This window comes from Phocoena phocoena, chromosome 1 (genome assembly GCF_963924675.1).
Source record: "Phocoena phocoena chromosome 1, mPhoPho1.1, whole genome shotgun sequence".
NCBI classification, from domain to species: domain Eukaryota; kingdom Metazoa; phylum Chordata; class Mammalia; order Artiodactyla; family Phocoenidae; genus Phocoena; species Phocoena phocoena.
The window spans coordinates 112,712,261-112,734,519 of NC_089219.1; the positions used below are offsets into that span (position 1 = coordinate 112,712,261).

The 22,259-nt window shown below is 52.1% G+C and overlaps 3 protein-coding genes across 5 annotated transcripts; 2 read left to right on the forward strand and 1 right to left on the reverse strand.

Moving 5' to 3' along the window:
• Positions 1-1,053: 1,053 nt before the first annotated feature.
• Positions 1,054-6,554, forward strand: EFNA1 (ephrin A1). Its single transcript, XM_065896025.1, has 5 exons — positions 1,054-1,145; positions 4,668-4,963; positions 5,985-6,050; positions 6,217-6,267; positions 6,442-6,554. The coding sequence occupies exons 1-5, from the start codon at positions 1,054-1,056 to the stop codon at positions 6,552-6,554; spliced, it is 618 nt and encodes a 205-aa protein (XP_065752097.1).
• A 1,869-nt stretch (positions 6,555-8,423) lies between these two features.
• Positions 8,424-10,751, forward strand: SLC50A1 (solute carrier family 50 member 1). Of its 3 annotated transcripts, XM_065881620.1 has the most exons (6): positions 8,424-8,503; positions 8,812-8,889; positions 9,030-9,153; positions 9,742-9,903; positions 10,162-10,281; positions 10,363-10,751. In XM_065881620.1, exons 1-6 carry the CDS (start codon positions 8,424-8,426, stop codon positions 10,462-10,464), a joined length of 666 nt encoding a protein of 221 aa, XP_065737692.1. In that variant the 3' UTR covers positions 10,465-10,751. The 3 variants fall into 3 exon arrangements, with proteins under 3 accessions (XP_065737692.1, XP_065737706.1, XP_065737699.1); XM_065881634.1 differs by lacking the exon at positions 9,742-9,903 and having other exon boundaries at positions 10,363-10,464; XM_065881627.1 differs by lacking the exon at positions 8,424-8,503 and having other exon boundaries at positions 8,828-8,889; positions 9,760-9,903; positions 10,363-10,464.
• A 437-nt stretch (positions 10,752-11,188) lies between these two features.
• On the reverse strand, positions 11,189-11,776 carry DPM3 (dolichyl-phosphate mannosyltransferase subunit 3, regulatory). Its single transcript, XM_065890613.1, has 2 exons — positions 11,727-11,776; positions 11,189-11,543 (listed from the first exon to the last, which is right to left on the reverse strand). Exon 2 carries the CDS (start codon positions 11,536-11,538, stop codon positions 11,260-11,262), a length of 279 nt encoding a protein of 92 aa, XP_065746685.1. The 5' UTR covers positions 11,539-11,543; positions 11,727-11,776; the 3' UTR covers positions 11,189-11,259.
• Between the last annotated feature and the right edge of the window lie 10,483 nt (positions 11,777-22,259).

Below are 22,259 nucleotides of genomic sequence, written 5' to 3' on the forward strand. Positions count from 1 at the left end.
ACACGCTGTTCACAAACATTAGCATACGTACGTCAAAGTTTCACACGCTTCCCCACACGTGGCTGTGATACTACTCACAAACGCTTTCACACTTGCGCGCCATCACACGTATTTACACATGCCAGATGCACATGTGTGGTTACAGTCTGTCACCCTTCAGGCCCAGATTCTCACAGTCCATATTCAAAGCCTGTTCGCACGGTACACACGTGTTAGCACACACTCACACACAGGTCATTAGTGCCCTTTGGAGCCTTAGAAACAAGAGCGAACCCCCTCGCGGGCCCAGAATCCCGAGTCTTCCTCCCTCTCACAGGCACTGACGGACAGAGGCGCCCTAAGCCCCGGCCGCACACGTTACACACTTGATCACACACAGGGTTGCACTTTATTCCCGGCATCTAGGCGATGACACAATCTCCCAAACAAAGACAACATTGATAAACCCAACAAAAACAAACAGCAGCGTGTGTGGGGAGACGCAGCCGAGCGCAGAGTCCGGGAAGGGGGTGGGTAGGAGGAGAGTGTGGACACGCGGGCGCCCGAGCCTGGGTGTGCAAGACTCGGGAAAGGTGCGGGACCTATCAACAACCTCGCACCCTTCAAGATCGGCGCACGGCGCCCGCCAGCCGGGTCCCGCACCCGCTGGTTAGCAGACCCGCACGTGGAGTTCGTTCCCTTCTCCCGGACGAGACTGGGCGGGGGACACAGACCCACCAGCCAGCACAGGCCCACAAAGCTGCACGCGGATCCACGAGTGAGCAAACACACAGCGCTGAGCAGATTTGTCGGTGCGCGCTTTGCTCCCCTCTCCTCCCCTCCCCCCTGCCCTCCCTTCCTCCACCTCCCCAGCCCCCAGGCCCAGGGCAGCCGCGCACCGGGCGGGGCGGGGGCGGGGCGGGGTGTCGGGCGGCGCCGGCCCAAAAGGCGGAGTCGCGAGGCGGAGGGCCCAGAGCTGTGAGCACTGTGCTGAGTGCGCCGCGGAGAAAGCCTGCGGGAACCCAGACCCGGAGGAGACCCTCGTCCCCGCCCGGCCTGGCCCGGCCCCGCGCTATGGAGTTCCTCTGGGCCCCTCTCTTGGGTCTGTGCTGCAGTCTGGCCGCTGCTGACCGCCACACCGTCTTCTGGAACAGTTCAAACCCCAAGTAAGCCCCGAGTCTCCGGCCGACAGCCTGGGCGCCCGGTTGGCACTGCTCCCCGCTCCAGGTTAACTGTCCCGGCTAGCCCCTAACCTGAGTCTCGGGGAGGTGACCGGAGGCGGGAGGGATCCCATAGACTTTCTTCTCCCCCATAGCTGGGAGTACCCCACCCCACGGCAGGACCCTGCCCGCATCGGCTTGCACAGGCGCTGCCACTTCCCCTCTTTTCCTTCCTTCTGGCACCCCTGTTACTCCGAAGTGAGGGACCCGCGTTGAACAGTTCCTGCCTTTAGCAGGGGCCACTCTGTCTGGCCGCCAGGGCTCTTGTTCTAGGCCCTTCCACTGAGAAAGCCTCTGTGCCTCTCCTTGTGTGTTACTTGGGCATCTGCCCACACTGACAGGTCTTGACATCCGGAGTAAGCAGAATGCTTATTGTAATCCTGGAAGGACCCTTCAGGAGGGACCTGGGCTGCCAGCATTAAGTGTTCATTCTGTATTTAAGGTCACCCTGGAAAGCCCTCCCCCCTCAAGAGTCTTTTGAGGTGGCATGAATGAGGCACATATGCTGTGTGTGGGTAGGCTTGAGGGTATCTGAGGTTCAGGTAGTAAAACTGAAGAGAAAGGGAGAGGGAGGTCGTGGGAAAGGTTCCAGAGGACAGGAAGGGGTTAAAAGGGTTACAAAGGGCTCTGGGCAGGAAGGAGTTAATTTCTCCGGGGCAGGTTTAGGGCTGTGAGGCAAATGGTATGGGGAGGGAGAAGCTCCATCGGACCCTTTGTTCTTTGTTCTTGAGTTTTCTGAAGTTATGGGAACAATATTTGCAGGAAAACGGGAGAGGGGGGTAAGGTGGAGTCAGGAGAGGAGGGCTGGACGCCTTGGGGTCGGGGTGAAAAACACTTCACTCAGCCCAGCCACCGGCAGCCCTAGCAGGCCTACCCCCCACTCCCCTTGAGAAACAGATTGTGCCAGTTTCCTCTTGACCCTGGGCAGCATTGCCTGGTAGGGGGTCTGTCGTCTGTGGCGTGTTGGGCAGGGAGGGAACAGCCAGCTGCCAACCCAGAGGGCAATGCCCTCTTGCCCATTGGCCGTCTGACGGGACAGTGCAGTCAGCCCTCCCCCACCTCGCTCCTTGCTCTCTGTTCTTTGCTTCTTTGACCCAATCTTGTCCTAGAGGGAGAGAGCAAAGTCCCTGTTTATGCCTGTGCCAGGTGTTGGCTGAAGGAGGAGGAGGGGACAGGAAGCCAGGAGTAGGGAGGGGGGGACCCTGGCCTTTTCCGTTCCCAAGCTCCCAGGTTTCCTCTCTTTCAGGAAGGAGCCTCTTCCTTGCCCCCCCTCCCCGCCTTCCCTGACGCCGCTGCCCCCCTTTCCCAGATGGAGAGCAAGAGTCAAAGGAGTGCTAAGTGGAGCAGATTGTACCCCCAGGAGGGGGGTGATGGGCACACCCACCAAGCACAGCTTCTGCCCTGTCCATCTGGACACACACACACACACACACACTCTACCATACCCAGGACTAAAGAGAAAGCCAGCCCAGAGTGGAGGCCACAAGCAGCTAAGCCAGGCCCCGCTTGAGGGCAAAGACGAGGTGGTAATGAGCTGGGTGGGTATGAGGCTGGCATGGGTGACTCAGGGCAGTGGGCGTCAGCCCTGGGATCTCCAGGCCCCAGTCAGGGGCAGCATGGGAAGAAGGGCAGTGCCACTGTGAGCTGCAGCCTGGCCTCCTTGGTGCTAGAGGGGCAGGTACCCCACCCATTCAGACCTGTCAGCTCCCTTTGCCTGGAGGACAGTGCCCAGAGCAAGTGGGCACTGGGCCGTCCTGGGGGCTGTCCACATTTGACAAGGGAAATTTTCACAGGTTCTCCTGAATGCTGGGGTGGGTGGCAGAGGTAGATGAAGAATGAGTCAGTGCCCGTCATGGGAATGGAGGAAAGACGCCAGACCCAGAGCTGAAATACCTGTTCTGAAATGGCTTCTATGTTTATCTCTCCAGAGAGGAATTTTAAAAGCCTCTCTCTGCGCCTCCTCCCTCCCTCCCTCTCTCTCTCTCTCTCTCTCTCTCTCTCTCTCTCTCTCTTTTTCCCCAGGGTGGGGGAGGGGCCTTGGTAAGCCTAGCTGGAGCACTGGCCTGCTCCTGCAGAGCCAGGCCTCTTAAGGGTCATGCTGACTGGGCAGTGGGTGCCCACCTCAGAGGCCTCTTGCCCTAACCCCTGCCCCTCTCCCCACCACCCATGCCCCTGGCTTTGGTTTGAAGCAAGTTGGCAGCCAACTCTGCTGAGTCTCTAGCTGGCAGTGGTTGGTGGAATTCAGAGAAGCTGACCGGCTTGGAGAGGGAGGTGGGGAGGCACTTTTTCCCCTACTAGGACCCCACCTAGACTGGAGCCAGGTGTCTAGAGCTGCGGGGGAGGGGTCGGTGGGCAGTCGGCTGGAGCCTTTGGAGCCTGGGGGGAATGGGCTGGGGGAGGGGAGCTCGCTCCATCTTGGGAAGAGAGAGGGGAGAGGCCTTCTCAGATCTGAGAACTCCAGCATTTCTGGAGCTCATTTCACAAGAGGTGAAAGTATGGCTTTTGGAGATAAAGGGACAGAGAGGTTTTGGGGTGCTTTGAGAGAAGTGGACAAGGAGAGCTGAGCATAGATTTGAGTAGCTAGAAGGGGAGATTTGAGGGCACTGGATGAATTGATTAAAGCAGTTTAACTCAAAAGGACTGGACATTATCTGTGGGCATGGATGTCCTGGGTGTTGGGGGAAAAGTGAAGTTGAACAATGTGAGATATACTCAGTGGGTCAAGGGGAAAAATGAGAGGAGTAAGAGAAGTGAAGACAGATTGTTGGACGCCGAGTACTACCATGGGAAAGAGAAAGGGTTATGTGGATCTTGATTATAGAATGGGCCAGTAGGTTCTCAGATTGAGGTCTAATAGCAGTTAAAGGAGCAAGTGGTAGAATAGAGTTGGGGAAATATTTATAGGTAGAAGAGTGAGCAGAGGAAATATTTAGAAGCCTATCCTTAGGTAAATATCAGGGAGGTTATGGGAAGTGCCTTGATACCTGAAAGATACTAAGTGGATGCTATTTAGAGGATTAGTGGCAGATGATGGAATGTTTGGAGATGGTGGAAAGATATTTAAGAGATCAAGATCAGGGCTTCCCTGGTGGCGAAGTGGTTGAGAGTCCACCTGCCGATGCAGGGGACACGGGTTCGTGCCCTGGTCCGGGAAGATCCCACATGCCGCGGAGCGGCTGGGCCCGTGAGCCATGGCCGCTGAGCCTGCGCGTCCGGAGCCTGTGCTCCGCAGCGGGAGAGGCCACAACAGTGAGAGGCCCGTGTACTGCAAAAAAAAAAAAAAAACCCAAAAAACAAAGAGATCAAGATCAGTAAATTAAATACTGGAAGTTGAGAGTTTTAAAAAATCTTTGGTGGGGGCGGTGGTCCAGTATGAAATGTGAGAGGTCATGTAAACATTTGGAAGCTCAAGGCTCTGGCCTGGCTTCTGAGTGACCACCAGCTTTCTCTGCCTCTGTGCATGCCCAGGTTTCGGAATGAGGACTACACAGTACACGTGCAGTTAAATGACTACCTGGACATCATCTGTCCTCATTATGAGGATGAGTCTGTGGCAGACGCTGCCATGGAGCGGTACACACTGTACCTGGTGGAGCGCGAGCAGTACCAACTGTGCCAACCCCAATCCAAGGACCAGGTCCGCTGGCAGTGCAACCAGCCCAGTGCCAGGCATGGCCCAGAGAAGCTGTCTGAGAAGTTCCAGCGCTTCACACCCTTTACCCTGGGCAAGGAGTTCAAAGAGGGACACAGCTACTACTACATCTGTGAGTGCCCGGGAGGCATGCACACAGGTGCATACACTGGGGGACACACCTGGCATGATGTACATGCTTCAGTACATGCTTAGTGGGAAGGCAAGCAGCGGACGGCCCCTTCCAATCCTGAAGTCTGTTTTCGTTCATTCCCATTACAAATGTGGAGTGAGCTTCTACTGTGTCCTGGGCACTCTGCTTGGCACTATAGGTGCAGAGATAAAACATTACAGAGTCCCTGTCCTCCAGGAACCTGGAAAGGGACATACATAGATTAACAGACCATTAGAACAGGGTGATATGGTAGATATGAGCTCAGGGGCCCTGCGGAAATGACTTGAGTACCTGCTGGTCTGGGGTGGGGGGCGCACCTCAGAGAAGGCTTCCTGGGGAAGATGACCCAAGAGTTCAGGACAGACAGAGGAGCTGGCCAAACAAGGGGACGTGTGCAAAGAGAGCATGACATCTTCAGGGAACTTCATATGGTTCAGACTGACTGGAACAGGAGGGACACTTGGAAGTGGGGAGATAGGAGCTTGGAGAAGTAGACAGGGTAGAGCATAGGGGCCTAAGAAGTGCTAAGGAGTTTGGACTTTATCCTGAGGGCAGTGGAGAGCCACTGGTGGATTTTACAAGTTGTGAGATCAGCTTTGTACAGAATGAATCCAGGCCTCACCCTGTCAGTGGGGCTTAGGCAGGGCGAGGACAAAGTGGCCGGGTAAGGGGAACATATTGTGCAGGTTGCCCCCAACTTCAGGCTGGGGGGAGTGGAGGATGGGCTGTAGGGAGGGGACAGTGTCTATGTTCTTTTTACCACCACCTCCAAAGTCAGGGGTTATTCCCAAGAATGGGAGCTTGCACTGAACTTGGGGCAGAAAGTGGGTAAAAACTAAGGAAGGTGAGAATCAAAGATTAGAGGGAAGAGAGGGGTTAAAATGAGTAGGGACTGAGAAAGCAGGGTCAGAGACATTTACGCTTATATTTTCTTCCAAAAAAGTTTCCTTCCTTATCACTCTCTGGATTTATTTTGTAGCCAAACCCATCCACTACCAGGAAGACCAGTGCTTGAGGTTGAAGGTGAACGTCAATGGCAAAATCAGTGAGTGTCACAGCCTTGTGGGCCTCCTTGCTCCATCCCTATTCTGGGCCTGGTCTAGTGATCTGGGATAGTTGGGAAGTCCCACTGCCCAGCCCACCCAGCATTCCCACCCCTCTGCCTCCTTGGTGTACCAAGTACCTGACCTAAGACCATCCTTATCGTTCAGCTCACAGTCCTCAGGCCCATGCCAATGCACAGGAGAAGAGGCTTCCAGCAGGTAGGTGGCTGGAGCAAATTGGGCCTGGGGCACAAAAGGGGGTCTGCTTGAAGAGGTTGGGTATAGGAGGTGGCTCTTTTGCCAGTCAGGGGCAGGGGGAACCTCGCTGGGCTGAGGGCCAGTGCCAATAGGGGGGCCGCTCACCTTGGGGGCCTCTGCCCTCTCACCTTGCAGATGACCCAGAGGTGCAGGTTCTACATAGCATTGGTCACAGTGCCGCCCCCCGCCTCTTCCCACTCGCCTGGGCTGTGCTGCTCCTGCCATTCCTGCTGCTGCAAACCCTATGAAGGTGTATGCTGCGTGCACTGTAAGAACTGGAACTGGGCTGAGGGGGCAGGGCGGGCCTCCCTCACCTGCCTGGGGCCCCTCCCAAAGCCCTAGTCCTGGGAACCACTCCTACCACATGCACAAGCTGCCACCCAGCAGCATCAAAACGGGTCAGTATTAAAGCTTTCAACCCAAAGGAGGTCAGCAAGCCTGACAGTGCCATCCTCGCCTCCACCTCAGAGAGATGGACAAAGAAGTGGACAGTCCTTTCCCCTTCATTCCTGCCCTTAAGCCAAAGAAACGGGCTGTGCGGACATGGCCTCTTAAGAAGGGCACTGTGGGAGCCGAGCTGAAAGGGGCTTGGGCTTACATGGATGGACACTGAGCTTGGCAAAGATGTCCCTCCCAGAGAGAGCCAGGATGGCTGTGAAGGAAAAGCAAGAGACAGTTTCCTGCTTGGGAGCCAGGGACAGGAGAGGCAACATGCTTGGGCTGACCCAGCATCTCCCCCAAGACTGTTCTCTGTGGAGGTGCCACGGAGAGGACTGTTAGCCAGTCACTACATCCTCTCCCACCCTGGGGCATCACTCCACAGAGCTGTGCCAGCAGGGGGGCTGTGCCAACCTGTTCTTAGAGTGTAGCTGTAAGGGCAGTGCCCATGTGCACAGAGTCTGTGCCTAGACTGACTGTAGCCTGAAGGGCAGGGCCCACGAGTACAGAATCTGTATATGAACTAGATGTGTGTCTGCTGATTTCTACAACTGGAGTTTTTTTATACAATGTTCTTTGTCTCAAAATAAAGCAATGTGTTTGTTTTTTTGGACGTGCTTTTCTGCCCTTCCATCCTAATTTATGACCATTGAGTCCCTGCTGCTGCTAGGCTCAGTGCTATGTCAGTAGCAATTGGGTTTGAGTTTTTTCTCCTCTCTCTGAAAAGAATACATGCCCCTCACCAGCCCACAAGGGTGGGGTGTTTCCTCCTCTGAGGGTTGTCCAGGATAGGAGTGCTCCCCACAGCAGTGGGGTCCTAGGCTGCACCCCACTCTGGAAGTTCCTCCTGTCCAACCTCCGCCCCACTCGCACCCTCTCAGCGCTGGGCTTTGGCGTACTGTTCAGGTACCCAGGCTCTTGGGTGAGTCAGGGCAGCCGCTCGGAACGCCTGCCAGCTGAGGCATGCGGCTCGCCCCACAGCCCCACCAGCAGAGATGTGTGGGAGTCTGGGAGGGAGAGTTCCCGGCAGCAAGTTGGTTGGACTAGGGGGGTCGGTGATACACGTTTGTCCAGTGGATTGGCCAAGTCCCAGAAAGCCGGCAGCGTGGCTGAAGGGGGAGGGCATCACACAAAGACTTGGTGATTCCTGGCAGTCCCTGTTACTTAGGGAAGAGACCGGAAAGAGGCTTCAGCAAACAGCGAAAAATCTCCCAATCCCTGGGTAACTGAAGTTCTGAGCTGCGGCCCTCCGTGAAAGCGTGTTGAAGTCCGGGTAGCAAGCTTTTCAGTTCTACCACGTAGGCTAGCGGCCTGTGGGAAAGTGAGCTGAAGCTGGGGGTCTGGGTGATCCAAGGAGTAAGCAGAGTGTGGAGCGGCTGATGCCGGGGACAAATCCGCGGAGCCTTAGGAAGGAGACCGGCCAGAAAACCGAGAGCAACGGGAAGACAGGAAACCCTGCGAGCCGACAGCGGGCCGGTGGGGTCGAAACAGGCCCTCGCAGGGGCGGGGCCTGAGCTCCGGCTTGAGGGTGGGCCGGGTTCCGGTTCAGTTTCCGGGGGGGATGGCCGAGCGCGCAGGGGCGGAGCCGGGGGCGCAAAGGGGCGGGGCTCCGGCGTCGCGGGCTCCGGTTCCTGCTAGCTGGCCGCAGGCGCCGAGCTCGGGATCCGACTCGGGGAGGGATGGAGGCGGGCGGATTGGCCGACTCGCTTCTTTCCGGAGCTTGCGTGCTCTTCACCCTCGGCATGTTCTCCACCGGCCTGTGAGAGCGCGGACGGGCTGGGCTGGGGCAGGACCAGGAAGTCAGGAAAGGAGAGAGAGAGGACAGAGACGTGGCCGCAGCCCCAGGCTGCATCTGGAACCTAGGGTCAAAGTGGAATCGGGTCGAGAGGGCCGGGGTACAAGGGCAAGGCTGGTCACTTTCCCTGAGGGAGAAGGCCAGGGTGCTGAGGGTAGGGCCGGGGGTCTGCAGTTGTCCAGAAAGGATGACAGGCATCGGGGATTTCGACGCCCCAGCAGCCTGGTCCTCCCTTTCCACCTCTCCCCCCTGCCTTCGGGTCCCCGTTACAGCTCGGACCTCAAGCACATGCGGATGACCCGGAGTGTGGACAGTGTCCAGTTCCTGCCCTTTCTCACCACGGATGTCAAGTGAGAGGGGCGATGCCTGCGGCGGGAAAGGCTGTCTGAGGGAGGTTGGGGAGGGGTGAGGAGGAATGTGGACGAGGCCCCTCGGGTCCCCCGCTCACACTCAACCCCGCGAGCCCATGTCCCTCCCCTCCACCCTGCAGCAACCTGAGCTGGCTGAGTTATGGGGCCCTGAAGGGAAACTGGACGCTAATCGTCGTCAACGCCGTGGGTGCTGTGCTTCAGACCCTGTATATCTTGGTGTATCTGCACTACTGCCATCGGAAGGTAGAGCCCCTTCCTCTGCTGCATGCCCTGCCCTGCCTTGCTGGCAGGGCAAACACTGTTTCCTAGAAGACTATGACACGCTGGTACTGCCAACTTTTCCTGGAACACCCTTCCAGCCTTGCAGTCCTCCTTCCGCCATGAAGCCAGCCTGCTGAGACTCACATATTGTCCCCCATTCTGACAAAGCTGGTAGCTCTGCCTAGCCTGATGGTGCCTTGCTGCCCAGCAACCTGAGTGGAAAGGGATTTTGTCTCCATAGTTCCTTCAAAGTCAGTGCCAGTGGCTGAGAGTGAGATGATCCGCTCTGCTTCCCCATTCACACAAGCATTAAGCTCCTACTCTGTGTAGCAAGCTCACCAAAAAAGGATACCTTTCCCTCTCCTAGAAACCTCCAGGGTTGTGCGTGGATCAGACATGTGCTCAAGCCACTGGTGGGAAAGAGGATGTAACAAGTGCAATACTGGAGGCTTGGGCAAAGGCTGGCTCCTCAACTGGAGCTTGGGAGAGGGCAGGATGAATTAATTCCAGCAGCAGAGTCAGAGAGGGCTCCTGGTACATCCAGAAGTAAGGCTACTCTCTCCTCTGCAGCATGCTGTGCTCCTTCAGACTGCAACCCTGCTGGGGGTCCTTGTCCTGGGTTTTGGCTACTTTTGGCTCCTGGTGCCCGACACTGAGACCCGGCTTCAGCAGCTGGGCCTCTTCTGCAGTGTCTTCACCATCAGTATGTACCTCTCACCACTAGCTGACTTGGTGAGTGGGGGTGTCCAGGGAGAAAAGGAAGATAAGTCTCCCATAGCCAGAGACTGTAGCTTATACTCCAGAGGAAGGAAAGACCCAAATCCTGGAAGGAGACGGGTTAGTAGAGTTGGGTGAGTGGGGGGCAGGAGGGAAAGGTTGGGTAACAGAAGATCAGGGAGGACGTTTGACTTTTTTTCTGAGGAAATTCTTAGGCAAGGTGGGAGATTTACTATGTGCCTTGCTAGGAGTGTTCTTCATCCTTTCCCACAGGCCAAGGTCATTCGTACCAAATCGACCCAACGTCTCTCCTTTTCACTCACCATTGCCACCCTCCTCACCTCTGCCTCCTGGACGTTCTATGGGTTTCGACTAAAAGATCCCTACATTGTGGTAAGCAGAACAGGGGCGGGGTGACAGATGTACGAGGTGGAAAATCAACTCCTCTCCTCATAGCAGCCCTTGTGATTTCAGGTGCCCAACCTTCCAGGAATCCTCACCAGCTTCATTCGCTTCTGGCTTTTCTGGAAATACCCCCAGGAGCAAGACAGGAACTATCAACTTCTACAAACCTGAGGGAGTTCACCTGACCACTGGGCACCTTAATGCCAACATACTACCAAAGAAACCTTGTTTCAGCTCTTCCTGCTGGTCACCTCCACTGGTGAAGTGCGTTGTGGTAAAGGAAAAGAACTGCTTTGAGAATCCAGGGACTAAAGAAAGGGCTTTACTTAGAAGACTGGATGGAACCTGGGAGATGAATCACTTTTTTTTTTTTTTCAAGATTTTATTTTTTAATTTGGGAGGTCGGGGGAAATCTTTAGAATGTGCCTTAAAATAAACTGTTTCCTACCCCTTGCCCATCAAGGCTCGTTCTCTGTTCAGGGATAGTCAACCTGCCTGGTTTGGTGAAGGGTAGACGGGAACTGTCTGATCCACAGTTACTCTTGGGCTGGTAGGGTTGGCTCCGAAAAGGTATTTGAAAGAACCAAGAAGTTGTAAAGACGTAGGAAGGCCTTAAAAAGAACAGAGCTTGGATGTTATGAAGAAGAATAGGCTTCAAGAAGTCCTTCCTAACAGGGCTAAAAAGACCAGGAAAGTGAAATGACTTTTCCGTACTGAGACATCTTGAGAACGGTGTCTTTGCCTCCTTCGGAGCAAATAGGAGGAAGTACCAGCAGAATGCAAAGATAAAGGCTGAGAGAGCCTCAGGAAGGTGGCTTTTCTACCTCTCACTTATCAACAGCTGGTACACAGAATCCCCAATTCCCATCATCCATACTCCATACTCAAACCAAAGTTAGAAAATAAACTTGCGCTTTAATGGGGGAGGGGAGAGCAGGCTGTCCGTGCGGGAATGAGGTTAGGGTGTCAGAAGCGCATCCCCCTGCGGGCCAAGTCGGCTCGGGCCTCCTGGATCTGGCTCTGCAACTCGCGGGCGGCGTCCTCGCAGTCGTGAAAAGTGGCCACGCGATAGCCCACAGTACCCAGTGCATAGCAGCCGGCGGACACCAGCAAGTAGGCGGGCAGTGACCACAGGACCTCCCGGCAAGACAATGGCAGCTCCAGGCCCAGGGCTCCCGTGGTCAAAGCAGCCCAGGTGGAGCCCAGGAGCGCCAGCCCCCACAGCCACTGCGCTAATTTCGTCATGGTCACTGCGGGAAGAGGAAGCAGAGCTCGAGGTCCCTGACACCCCGCTACCCGCTCTTCATCTGAGACCCATTCCCTGTCCTTCTACCTCACCCCCACCTCCGTACCACCTAACCTCAGGGCCGCTCCTCTGTCGCTCCCGCCCTCCGCCCTCCACTCTCAACCCTCAGCCCTCCTCCTACACTTACCTCTCAGCCCAGCGTCTTCCCAGAGCCGCACGGCTCCGACGTCAGCGTCCGGAATCCTCCACGGCTCGTGCTCCGCCGCCGCGCGGCCTTCTGGGAGTTGTAGTCCTCGAGCGGCGTCTGGCAAGTTCGTGGCCGCGGACTTGACCTAGGATGTGCTCAGCCGGCTCCGCTCCTGCAGCCGCGACCTGGGCCCAGAGGGCATTCGGTGCTGCTTCCCTCCCTCGAGACCCCGCTCCAAGCTGGCGTGGGGCTTGTAGACAGCCTGAGGACACCCTTAAGCCTTGCGACTAGATGGGAATGTAATATCGTTCCTCTTAAACTCACTTCTCCTGCACAAAAATTCCACTCATTCATTCATTCATTTATTCACTTATTTATTCTTTTATTCATTCAGTCAGTGGAACGTTTCTTGAGCGTCACGACAGACTTTGGAGAAATAGAGATGTCAAGACACGGACCCTTCTGGGGTGGAAGGAGGAAAGCAGGAGTCAGGAAAGCAGATGCATTGACAACAGGTGCCCTGAGATAGGTGTTAGAACAGAGGTTGTCATATTTTAAAAGAGAAACTCAGAGGAGCAACCTGTAAGACTTGGAGCCAGAAGAAGAAGTGCTTCAAGAGGGTGTCTTTAAGGGAAAAAAACTGTGGGGACAGAGGAATCACCTGATGTGTTTAAGGTATTAAGAGAAGGTGTATACGTCTTTCAGAATTTGGGGGATGAATTCATGATAGGTATATAGAAAACCGAGTGAAAGAAAAGGTCAGGCAATTATTAACTTCGGGGAAAACAAAGAGTTAGAAAGGAAGGAGAATTATAAAAGCCTGTCTGATAAAGACCACTAAGAACATAACTGTAGTTGGATAGTTAGGTTTATTCACTTACTGCTGCAAGAGAGAGCACACACCAGGGGAACTGTGGAGCCACTCATCAAACAAAGGAAAAAGCCAGGTCATTGCAGGATATGGGAAGTGGTTGAGTTCAGGTGATATTTAAATGAAGCAGTATTTTGACAGGTTCAAGGTAAGCACAGATGTAAGTGAAGGAGTTAACAACAGCCTGGACTGAGAAGTGAACTGAGAATCCACTTGGAAACTACAAAGTTAACTAATTTTAGATAATTATGTAATAGATAACTACATAATTAAGATAATTGTACAATGTTATGTCCAAAACCCCAATTATCTGAAGCTTTGCACCTAGGTTGGAAATCGAGGCTGCTTCTCTGTATCAAAGTGATCAACATGCGTTAAACCTCCAGCAACAGTGGGACGTTCCATTCTCACTGCCTGATTTCTAACAGAAAACTTGTGACTGTATGATTTTAGAGAACAAAGTTTCTCAGCCCCATATCCCTGATGTTAATTAATAAAACCAGTTTTTACAGATCCACAGAGTCTTAGCACAAACACTACATAACTCAGCTGTGTAGAATATTTTCACAGCCATAATAATGTAAACACTAAGTGTTGACTTAACTAAAATTTGGAATATATTTGAATTGAGAGGGTGGGGGAGGGGAGTATATGGAGAGAGTCAGGATTAGAGAGAACTATATCCTCATTTTCCATGGCAGGCAGTCAATTGATTATATCTAAAATAGAAAAATAAAAATAATAATATGAACATGTTATTTAGAAATATTGGGAATTCCTAGTGGTCCAGTGGTCAGGACTCAGCGCTTTCACTGCTGTGGCCCAGGTTCAATCCCTGGTCGGGGAACTAAGATCCCAGAAGCCGTGCAGCACTGCCCAAAAAACAAACAAACAAACAAAAAATATATAGAGGTAGTACCCAAAAAAGCAGCCAAGAAACTTGTGAGTGGTTTATGGAGGAGTGTATGTGTAGGGAGGGGGTAGAAGAATGGAGCAGGGGACTGTTATTTTTCATTGAATGCCTTACAGAACTAGTTGGCCTTTTTTTAATATATATAATTGGCCTTTTAAACTATGCAAATTCCTTTGTTAAAGTAAAAATTAAGGCAAAATTAAAATATTTTTAGAAACCTGCTATATGAGCTTCAAAGGCCCACCTCCACTCCCTTCCCCAAAATCCTACTAGTAACCCACTCAAGACCTCACTAGCCACAGCGACTTTCAACACAGTTCAGGGGCCAGGCATCAGCCTTGCAGATCCAGAAATTCTATCTTATTCACCCACAATAGATGTGGCCCTGAAAGATTGCCACTCCCCAGAAAATTTTGGGGGGAAAGATAATGAGAAGGGGCTTGCCCTGCAACACATAAAAAGAAAATAAATTATAGTTCAAAAAAAAAAAATTATAGTTCATAATAATCAGCAGAAGATTAAACATTCATTGAGGGGCTATTATGTGTCATGCCTTTTGTGACACTGCATGTTTGATTTTCACAACAGGCTGCAGTAGGTACTTTTATATCCCCATGTATGAATGAGGAAACCAAAGCGGAGAGTAGGTAAAAGGTAAGTAACTTGCCCGAAGTCATGCAGGGTAGTAAGTAGCAGACTGTCTCCTCTGACTCAAAGCTATATGCTTAGTAATTTCACCTTTCTGGGTTACTGGTATAGGAATGGGCAGATAGGGATCGTCATAGCAGCTGACATTCATTGATTGATTACTCTGTGCCAGGCACTGTAATGAGTACTGTACGTGCATAATCTCATTCAATCTTTACAGCCACCATATGAAGTAGGTACTATTATTATCTCCATTTCGCAAATGAAGAAACAGGTACGCCCCAGATAGTCAGACTAGACTGCAGAGCCTGCAAACTTTGCCACTAAGGTATAGCATCTCCCTACCTAGATCAATGGAACAGAATAAAAAGTGAAGAAATAGATCGAACATACACCATTTCAGCATATGATAGAAATGGCATCTCCAGTGAGGAAAGAGGGATTATTTGAAAAACATTTGCAACAAGCTTACCATTTGAAAAAGTAAATTAAGTTATATTTCAACCTCACATCTTATACTAAAATAAATTCGCAGTGCATTAGACAAAACTTCATGTGAAAAGTGAAACCCTAAATATGCCACAAGAAAATGTGGGTACATATTTCTCTAATGTTCAAGTAACACGTCCTCCAAGCAGCCTTCCTGGGCCTTGACCCTGTCTTGCAGGGTTGGACACCATCTTCCTCCTCTGAGCTCCCACAGTCTCTCTTTTATAGATGGCACTTGCCATGTTGAGCTGTAGGTGTTTTGTTTCCCTGCTTGGGCCACCCAGGACCATTGTAACTCCAGGACCAAGCATAGCGTGGGAAACCCAGAGGGCTTCTATAAATGTAAGATGAGGGGCAGAAGGAAGGACAGGTTAGCATTTGATGGTCTCCAGCGAAACTGACCCAGCTGTCCTGGTCCCAGGAAATATAACTACTCCAGAGACTCCCATCTACTGGACACAGGGTCTTTGGCTTTGGATAGCATTGGATGAAAGCCAGCAGATTCTTATGGTCCCATTCCTTTCTCTTCAATCTTTTTACAGACTGTTACCCTTCTGCAGCTACAGCAGGCCACAAGTACACGTGATTATAGCAGGGTATGAAAGGCAGTACAGCTTGGGGGTTAAAAGTTTGGGCTTTTAGAGCCCCAGATGTCCTGAGGTTGGGTCCTGCCTCTTTCCTTTACTTAGCTATGTGACCTTGGGCAAGTAACTTAACCTCTGAGCTTCAGTTTTCTCACATTTGTTGGAGTTTTCTCCTTTGGCGAGCTTTTTTTTTTTTTTTTTTTTTTGGCTGTGTTGGGTCTTTGTTGCTATGCGCAGGCTTTTTCTAGTTGCATCGAGCGGGGGCTATTCTTCTCTGCGGTGCATGGGCTTCTCATTGAGGTGCCTTCTCTTGTGGAGCACCGGCTCTAGGCACGCAGTGGCTCGTGGGCTTAGTTGCTCCACGGCATGTGGGATCTTCCTGGATCAGGGCTTGAACCTGTGTCCCCTGCATTGGCAGGTGGATTCTTAACCACTGTGCACCACCAGGGAAGTCCCACCTTTGGCAAGCTTTGGTTTCAGTGAGAGACAAATTCCAAATCTAGAGCCCTCTATTTATTTATTTATTTAATTTATTTATTGGCCGCACCTCGCAGCTTGCAGGATCTTAGTTCCCCGACCAGGGGTTGAGCCCAGGCCCTCGGCAGTGAGAGCACAGAGTCCTAACCACTAGACAACCAGGAAATTCCCGTGGAGCCCTTATTCTAAAGTGCACTAAAGATGGGAGAATATGCAAAATTACGTACAACACACAGTAAGGGATTGACTGTTTCAGGAAAGGCATGAGCCTCTATCAAATAGGCCCTAAAGCCCAAGGTGATACTGGAAAGATGAGTAAGAGAATTCAGGTGGTGATTGAGGGCGGAGCTTGCAAAGCCAAGGGAAAGCCTGAACAAAGGCAGGGAGGCTTGAGAGGCATTGTGAGTAACCCTCTGTGTCTGTCTCTGGCACAAAGACTGCTTCATGGAGGAGTGGCAGGAGGTGAGGCTGGAAAGGCCAGCCAGGGTCAGGCTACCTAAGAAAGACCCCTTAAAAGTATTTGTGTTAATACTGTATGCTAACAATATATGTGGAACCTAGAAAAATAGTACAGATGAACCAGTTTGCACGGCATAAATAGAGACACAGATGTAGAGAACAAACGTATGGACATGAAGAGGGGAAAGTGGTGGTGGTGGGGTGGTGGTGGGATGAATTGGGAGATTGGGATTGACATATATACACTAATATGTATAAAATAGATAACTAATAAGAACCCGCTGTATAAAAAATAAATAAAATTCAAGAAAAAAGATTACCTAATAAAGTAAAAATAAAATAAAGGACAAAATTATAAAATAAATGGTAAGAAATTTGGGAAAATAAATTTGCAACAAAAAAAAATACTGTATGCTAACACATGTATATGGAATCTACAAAAAAAAAAAATGGTTCTAAAGAACCTAGGGGCAGGACAGGAATAAAGATGCAGACGTAGAGAATGGACTTGAGGACACAGGGAGGGAGAAGGGTAAGCTGGGACGAAGTGAGAGAGTGGCATGGACATATATACACTACCAAATGTAAAATAGCTAGCTAGTGGGAAGCAGCCACATAGCACAGGGAGATCAGCTCCGTGCTTTGTGACCACCTAGAGGGGTGGGAGGGAGGCTCAAGAGGGAGGGGATATGGGGATATATGTATACGTATAGGTGACTCACTTTGTTTTAAGGCAGAAACTAACACACCATTGTAAAGCAATTATGCTCCAATAAAGATGTTTAAAAACAAAGTATTTGTGTTGGGTTTGGTCCCTCAGGTCAGCATCTTCCCCCCTTAGAGAAGTGGGAGGTCCCCATGTGTGCCTGTGTGTGTCCTGTCAGGCAGCAGGTGCCATGGTGATTATTGGGTCCTTGAGGAAGGTTCCAGGTGATTAGATTGTGTTAATTCTATCAGCATCCTCAGGGCACCCACAGCTCCGTTGGGGTGACAGGACAGACAGACATGTAATCCACAAAAACACATACAGACAAAATCACAGCCGGGCTTTCAGGAGAAATAGTGCATCAGAGATTGTGCTGCTGATTGGAGAAGGGTCTGGGTGAATCAGGTGAACTAGAGGAGACCAAGATGGGAAAAGACAATAGCCTGAGGCAGGAGGGATCCAGAAACAGGGCTGGCCGCTGACAGAAACATTCAGCTGATTCTGAGGATTCAGCAGTTTGGAGTTGATGCAGGCTGGAAGTTGAGTTTTAGCAAAGAGCTCAAAGTGTGACAATGGTGTATGGCTAGTGGGGTTCTTGGTTCTTTTAACAAACATGTATTTAGCACCTACGTCAAGCAGTATTCTAATGACCAAAAGAGACAAAATCTCTGCTTTCAATGAAGCTTGCAATGAAAACAAACTGCTTCAATGAAATGGTAGGAGACAGACAGGAAACAAACAAATATTTAATGTATCAAGTAGTGAGAAGTACTGTGAAGAAAAATATAACTAGGTGAGGGGCTAAAGGGTGACAGTGTACCATGTGATATAGCATGGTCAGAAGGGTGTCTCTGAGACATTTGCATGGAAACTTGAATGAGGTGAAGGACATAGAAGTGTAGATAACTGCTGGATGGCTGTTCCAGGCAGTGGGAACAGCATGTGCAAAGGCCATGGGGTGGCACATGGGACACATGGAAGCCAGGAGTGGGATGGAGGAGCATGGGGAAGAGTGTGAGGAGATGAGGTCAGGGGTGGCAGGGATCAGATGCTGTGTTGTAACCATGTTGGTTAAGCATCAAGGCAAATACCAATGGATCTGGATTTCAACTCCAGCCTTGCCTTCCCTTATAATCTTTTTCTTTTTCTTTCTTGCTTTATTTATTGTTGGCTGCGTTGGGTCTTCGTTGCTACATGTGAGCTTTCTCTAGTTGCGGCGAGCAGGGGCTACTCTTTGTTGTGGTGCACAGGTTTCTCATTGTGGGGGCTTCTCTTGTTGCAGAGCACAGGCTCCAGGCGCACGGGCTTCGGTAGTTGTGTCAAGCAGGCTCAGTAGTTGTGGCTCGCAGGCTCTAGAGCGCAGGCTCAGTAGTTGTGGCGCACGGGCTTAGCTACTCCGCGGCATGTGGGATCTTCCCGGACCAGGGATCCAACCCGTGTCCCCTGCATTGGCAGGCGGATTCTTAACCACTGCGCCACCAGGGCAGTCCTCCCTTATAATCTTGAGCAGGTTGTTTTAACCTCTCTTGCATTTTATCCCATTTCATTTCACTGAAACAGATGTATTAGTCAGGGTTCTCCAGAGAACCAGAACCAATAGGAGATATATCCGTGAAATGTAAGGTCTTGTCTCATGAAGTTGTAGAGGCTGGCAAACCCAATATCTGCAGGGTCTCACTCTGTCTTGACTTCCTCCTGACTGGGGCTGGGAACAGTGGGCAGAGGGCCAGGTCCTAGCCCACATGAGCATAGACCAGTGAGAGAACCCAGCAGGCCAGAGCCAACGTTGCTGTTCAAGTCCACAGGCTATCTGAATTCCCTCCTTCTCTGGGGAGGTCAGTCTTTTGTTCTATGTAGCTCTTCAGTGGATTGGATGAGGCCCATCCACATTATGGAGGGCAATCTGCTTTACTCCTATTTTAAATGTAAATCTCATTCAAAAAGCCTCTCACAGAAACATCCAGAGTGGGAATTCCTTGGTGGTCCAGTGGTTAGGACTCCACACTTCCACTGGAGAGAGCACGGGTTCGATCCCTGGTCGGGGAACCAAGATCTTGCACACCACACGGTGCGGCCAAAAAATTAAAAAAAGAAACATCCAGAGTAATGTTTGACCCAATATCTGGGCAATGTGGCCCAGCCAAGATGACACATAAAATTAACCACACAGGGCTTCCCTGGTGGCGCAGTGGTTGAGAGTCCGCCTGCCGATGCAGGGGACACGGGTTCATGCCCCGGTCTGGGAGGATCCCACATGCCGCGGAGTGGCTGGGCCCGTGGGCCATGGCCACTGAGCCTGCGCGTCTGGGGCCTGTGCTCCGCAGCAGGAGAGGCCACAACAGTGAGAGGCCCGCGTACCGCCAAAAAAAAAATTAACCACACAGAGTAAGAATGTCAATCTCATAAGGTTGATGTAAGTGTTGAAACTGAGAATATCTGTAAAGCACTAAGTTGGCTGGCAAGGTCATGGTTGTTATCACGTGGGAGAAGATGACATTTGTCAAATGCCTAATAGGTTAAGCGCTATGCTAGGCTCTTCCACGTTGATATTTAATTCCAATCCTCTTTGCCACAATTTGAGGCAAGTATTATTATCCTCATTTTACAGATGATGAATTTAAGGTGCAGAGAGATCACTCAGCTTGCCCAAGGACCCTCACCTGGTAAGTGTCAGAGCCAAAACTAGAACTCAGGTCTGTCTGATTTCAAGACCTGGGCTCTTTCCTACTGCCCCACATATGTCTAGAACCTGAAGCTGTCTGAGTCAGAAAAAGGCCCGGGTCACAGAGGCTGGAAATGGGGGCTGGAGGCTGAGAACAGGAAGGGGAGGGATCTCCCTGGAGGGTTAGTCTAGGCCTTCACACACCAGTATACATGCACCTCAGTCCCAGAAATTCCCTTGAAGCAGCCCTCACAGCAACTCTTGGCCCAGAATGGGGGTGTGTGGGAGGTTTTTCTGTGGGGTCCTGACCTGTGCAGAAGGGAATCCCACTTTTCAGTCCAGAATGGGGGTGTGTGGGAGGTTTTTCTGTGGGGTCCTGACCTGTGCAGAAGGGAATCCCACTTTTCAGTCCCTTCTGTTACCGTCTCAGCCTAAAAGTAGGGGAAACATGTCCAACTTATTTGAGGTGAGTGGAATTCTCAGAGAAGGGCTCCTCAAAGACCATAAAGGCCATATGGCTCAGGCCTCATTGCCACACGGGGCCTCCAATGTAGGCTTCTGAAGTTATCTCCAAGTGTGGTTTCATTCAGTCACACTGTCACCCTCCCACAGAACAGAAAGAAGGGATTTACAGTACAAATGATTTAACTTTTACTGTGGAATTTTCAAATATATACAAAAGTAGAAGGAATCCTACAATGACTCTGATATGCCCATTATCATAGAACTTTACATGATAAAGTAGGGCCTGCAGTTCCCTGTGAAGGGAAACATTTCTAAAAATCCTGTAATGACCTTGCGACTAGCATGATTATATTGTAACATCATTTTGTCTTAAAAAGTGTTAATTTGTCAAGTGTACACATTTCAAACATGTCTCAGTTTTTCTTCATTTTGAAGTGCATCTGGAACCTCAGTAGACAGAAGGAACCTGGACTTCTCTCCACTTTTCAGAGGATCTGTCTCCCAGGGGAGTGGTTGCTGAGAACTGTGGGCCCAGGTAGGAGAGTTGGAAGGAAGGAGGCCCACCCCGAGCCCCCAGGGATGCCGAGGCTGGGGTGGGAATAGCTGGCTCTTCGAGGCCCAGGGGAAGCAGGGGGTGGGGGCGGGGTGGGGGTGAGGGCAGCTCTAAAGCCTGCTTCCTGCCCCAGGGCAGGCAGTTCACACTTTGCCCTCCACCCCAGGTAATGCAGTGCCTAATTCTAGGGCCAGCTAGGGGGCTTCTCTCTCTGCCAGGGTGGGAGCTCAACCAGATAGCATTTATAGTGCAATCTCTGGTGGCCAACTTGCTCTCAGCCCTGAGGGGGTCGGGAGGTGGGATTTGGGAGCATGAGGAACTTCCAGCCTGCTGGGAGGGAGGAAACGAAATGTAGTTGAGGTGAAGCAATTAAGTGCCACCAACTGTGCACGCACAAGGGTTCTGCCTATTGTTTGCTTAGGAGATGGCTCTGTGAGTAACCCTAAGTCAAGGAGGAGTGTGCGCATGGCAGGCCAGTCCAGAGGTCCCTGAGGGCAGGGCCTCCAGCTTCCCATTCGTTCACTGTTCCCATAGCGCTCAGCGCTGGCTCAAGCTCACAATGAACTTCAATACTTGCTTTTGACTGAAACTTTCCCCTTTGTATCTGTCTCTGTGTCTCTCAGCATCTCTGTCTCTACCAATCTCTGGCTTCTCTTGTTTCCCAACATCCTTCCCGAGCCCCTGGGGAGCAGAGCTGGGGGGCCGGGCAGTGGGAACGGGACAGCGTCCTGTTCTCACCAAGGACAATAAGGTCCGGAAAGGGCTGGAGCCAAGGCCTGGCGTAGACTCCCCCTCCCTGTCTGCCCTGCCCCCCCACCTTCTGGCATGCCCTAAATGCCAGGCATCCCCTCATGTCAGTGCCAGCCCGAGATGAGTCCAGCCTCTGCCCGGGCAGGGGAGCCCCCTCATCTCACCTTCCCACCACCCTCTTTTTAGGTGGCATCACCTTCTGCCCCAAGAAGCGCACCTCTGGGTCAGGAGCCCTCTCCCGCCAGCACCCCCCACTAGCATCCAAGGCCCCCTCCCGCTGTATTATTTACTCCTGTTTCCGGAGCAGGCAGCGGGCGCTGGCGGGTGTCAGGGCCACGTGTGAGGGAGCAGGAGGAAACACCTGGCTTCCCTCTGGCCTCCAGGGGCGGACCGCCCATCTCTCCCCTAGGCCTCCAGCCTCCGGGGTGGTGCAGAGACCCAGGCATCCCGGGGCCAAGAGGTTACACCTTTGCCCTTCTCACCTTCGGGTCTCCAGAAGCCATGATGGCTTCACGCCCCCTTACTTTTTTTTTTTGCGGTACGCGGGCCTCTCACTGCCGTGGCCTCTCCCGCCGCGGAGTACAGGCTCCGGATGCGCAGGCTCAGCGGCCATGGCTCACGGGCCCAGCCGCTCCGCGGCATGTGGGATCCTCCCGGACCGGGGCACGAACCCGCGTCCCCTGCATAGGCAGGCGGACTCCCAAAGACTACGCCACCAGGGAAGCCCCGCCCCCTTAATTAATGATGGTGTTTGGTGTCTGGGATACCCTTCCCAGGGTTAATTGGTAGGTCAGGTGGAGGCAGCCGGCAGCTAGGCACCCCAGGGATAGGCTGGGTGGAGAGCTGAGGTCAGCACCAACCTGCCTGGTAAAGGCACCCATTCCCTGAGCAGGGGGTCATTATTCCTGGCCACATACTGTCCCTGATGCCTATGTAGTGGGTGGCAGCAGGTGCCC

Excerpts from the sequence above, each read along its gene's own strand:
- DPM3 (XM_065890613.1), bottom strand. The coding sequence starts at position 11,538 with ATGACGAAATTAGCGCAGTGGCTGTGGGGGCTGGCGCTCCTGGGCTCC.
- SLC50A1 (XM_065881620.1), top strand. The coding sequence starts at position 8,424 with ATGGAGGCGGGCGGATTGGCCGACTCGCTTCTTTCCGGAGCTTGCGTG. Across the intron at positions 8,890-9,029 it reads TTTCTCACCACGGATGTCAA|CAACCTGAGCTGGCTGAGTT; the intron begins GTGAGAGGGGCG and ends TCCACCCTGCAG. Across the intron at positions 10,282-10,362 it reads TAAAAGATCCCTACATTGTG|GTGCCCAACCTTCCAGGAAT; the intron begins GTAAGCAGAACA and ends TTGTGATTTCAG.
- EFNA1 (XM_065896025.1), top strand. The coding sequence starts at position 1,054 with ATGGAGTTCCTCTGGGCCCCTCTCTTGGGTCTGTGCTGCAGTCTGGCC. Across the intron at positions 1,146-4,667 it reads TGGAACAGTTCAAACCCCAA|GTTTCGGAATGAGGACTACA; the intron begins GTAAGCCCCGAG and ends GTGCATGCCCAG. Across the intron at positions 6,051-6,216 it reads GAACGTCAATGGCAAAATCA|CTCACAGTCCTCAGGCCCAT; the intron begins GTGAGTGTCACA and ends CTTATCGTTCAG.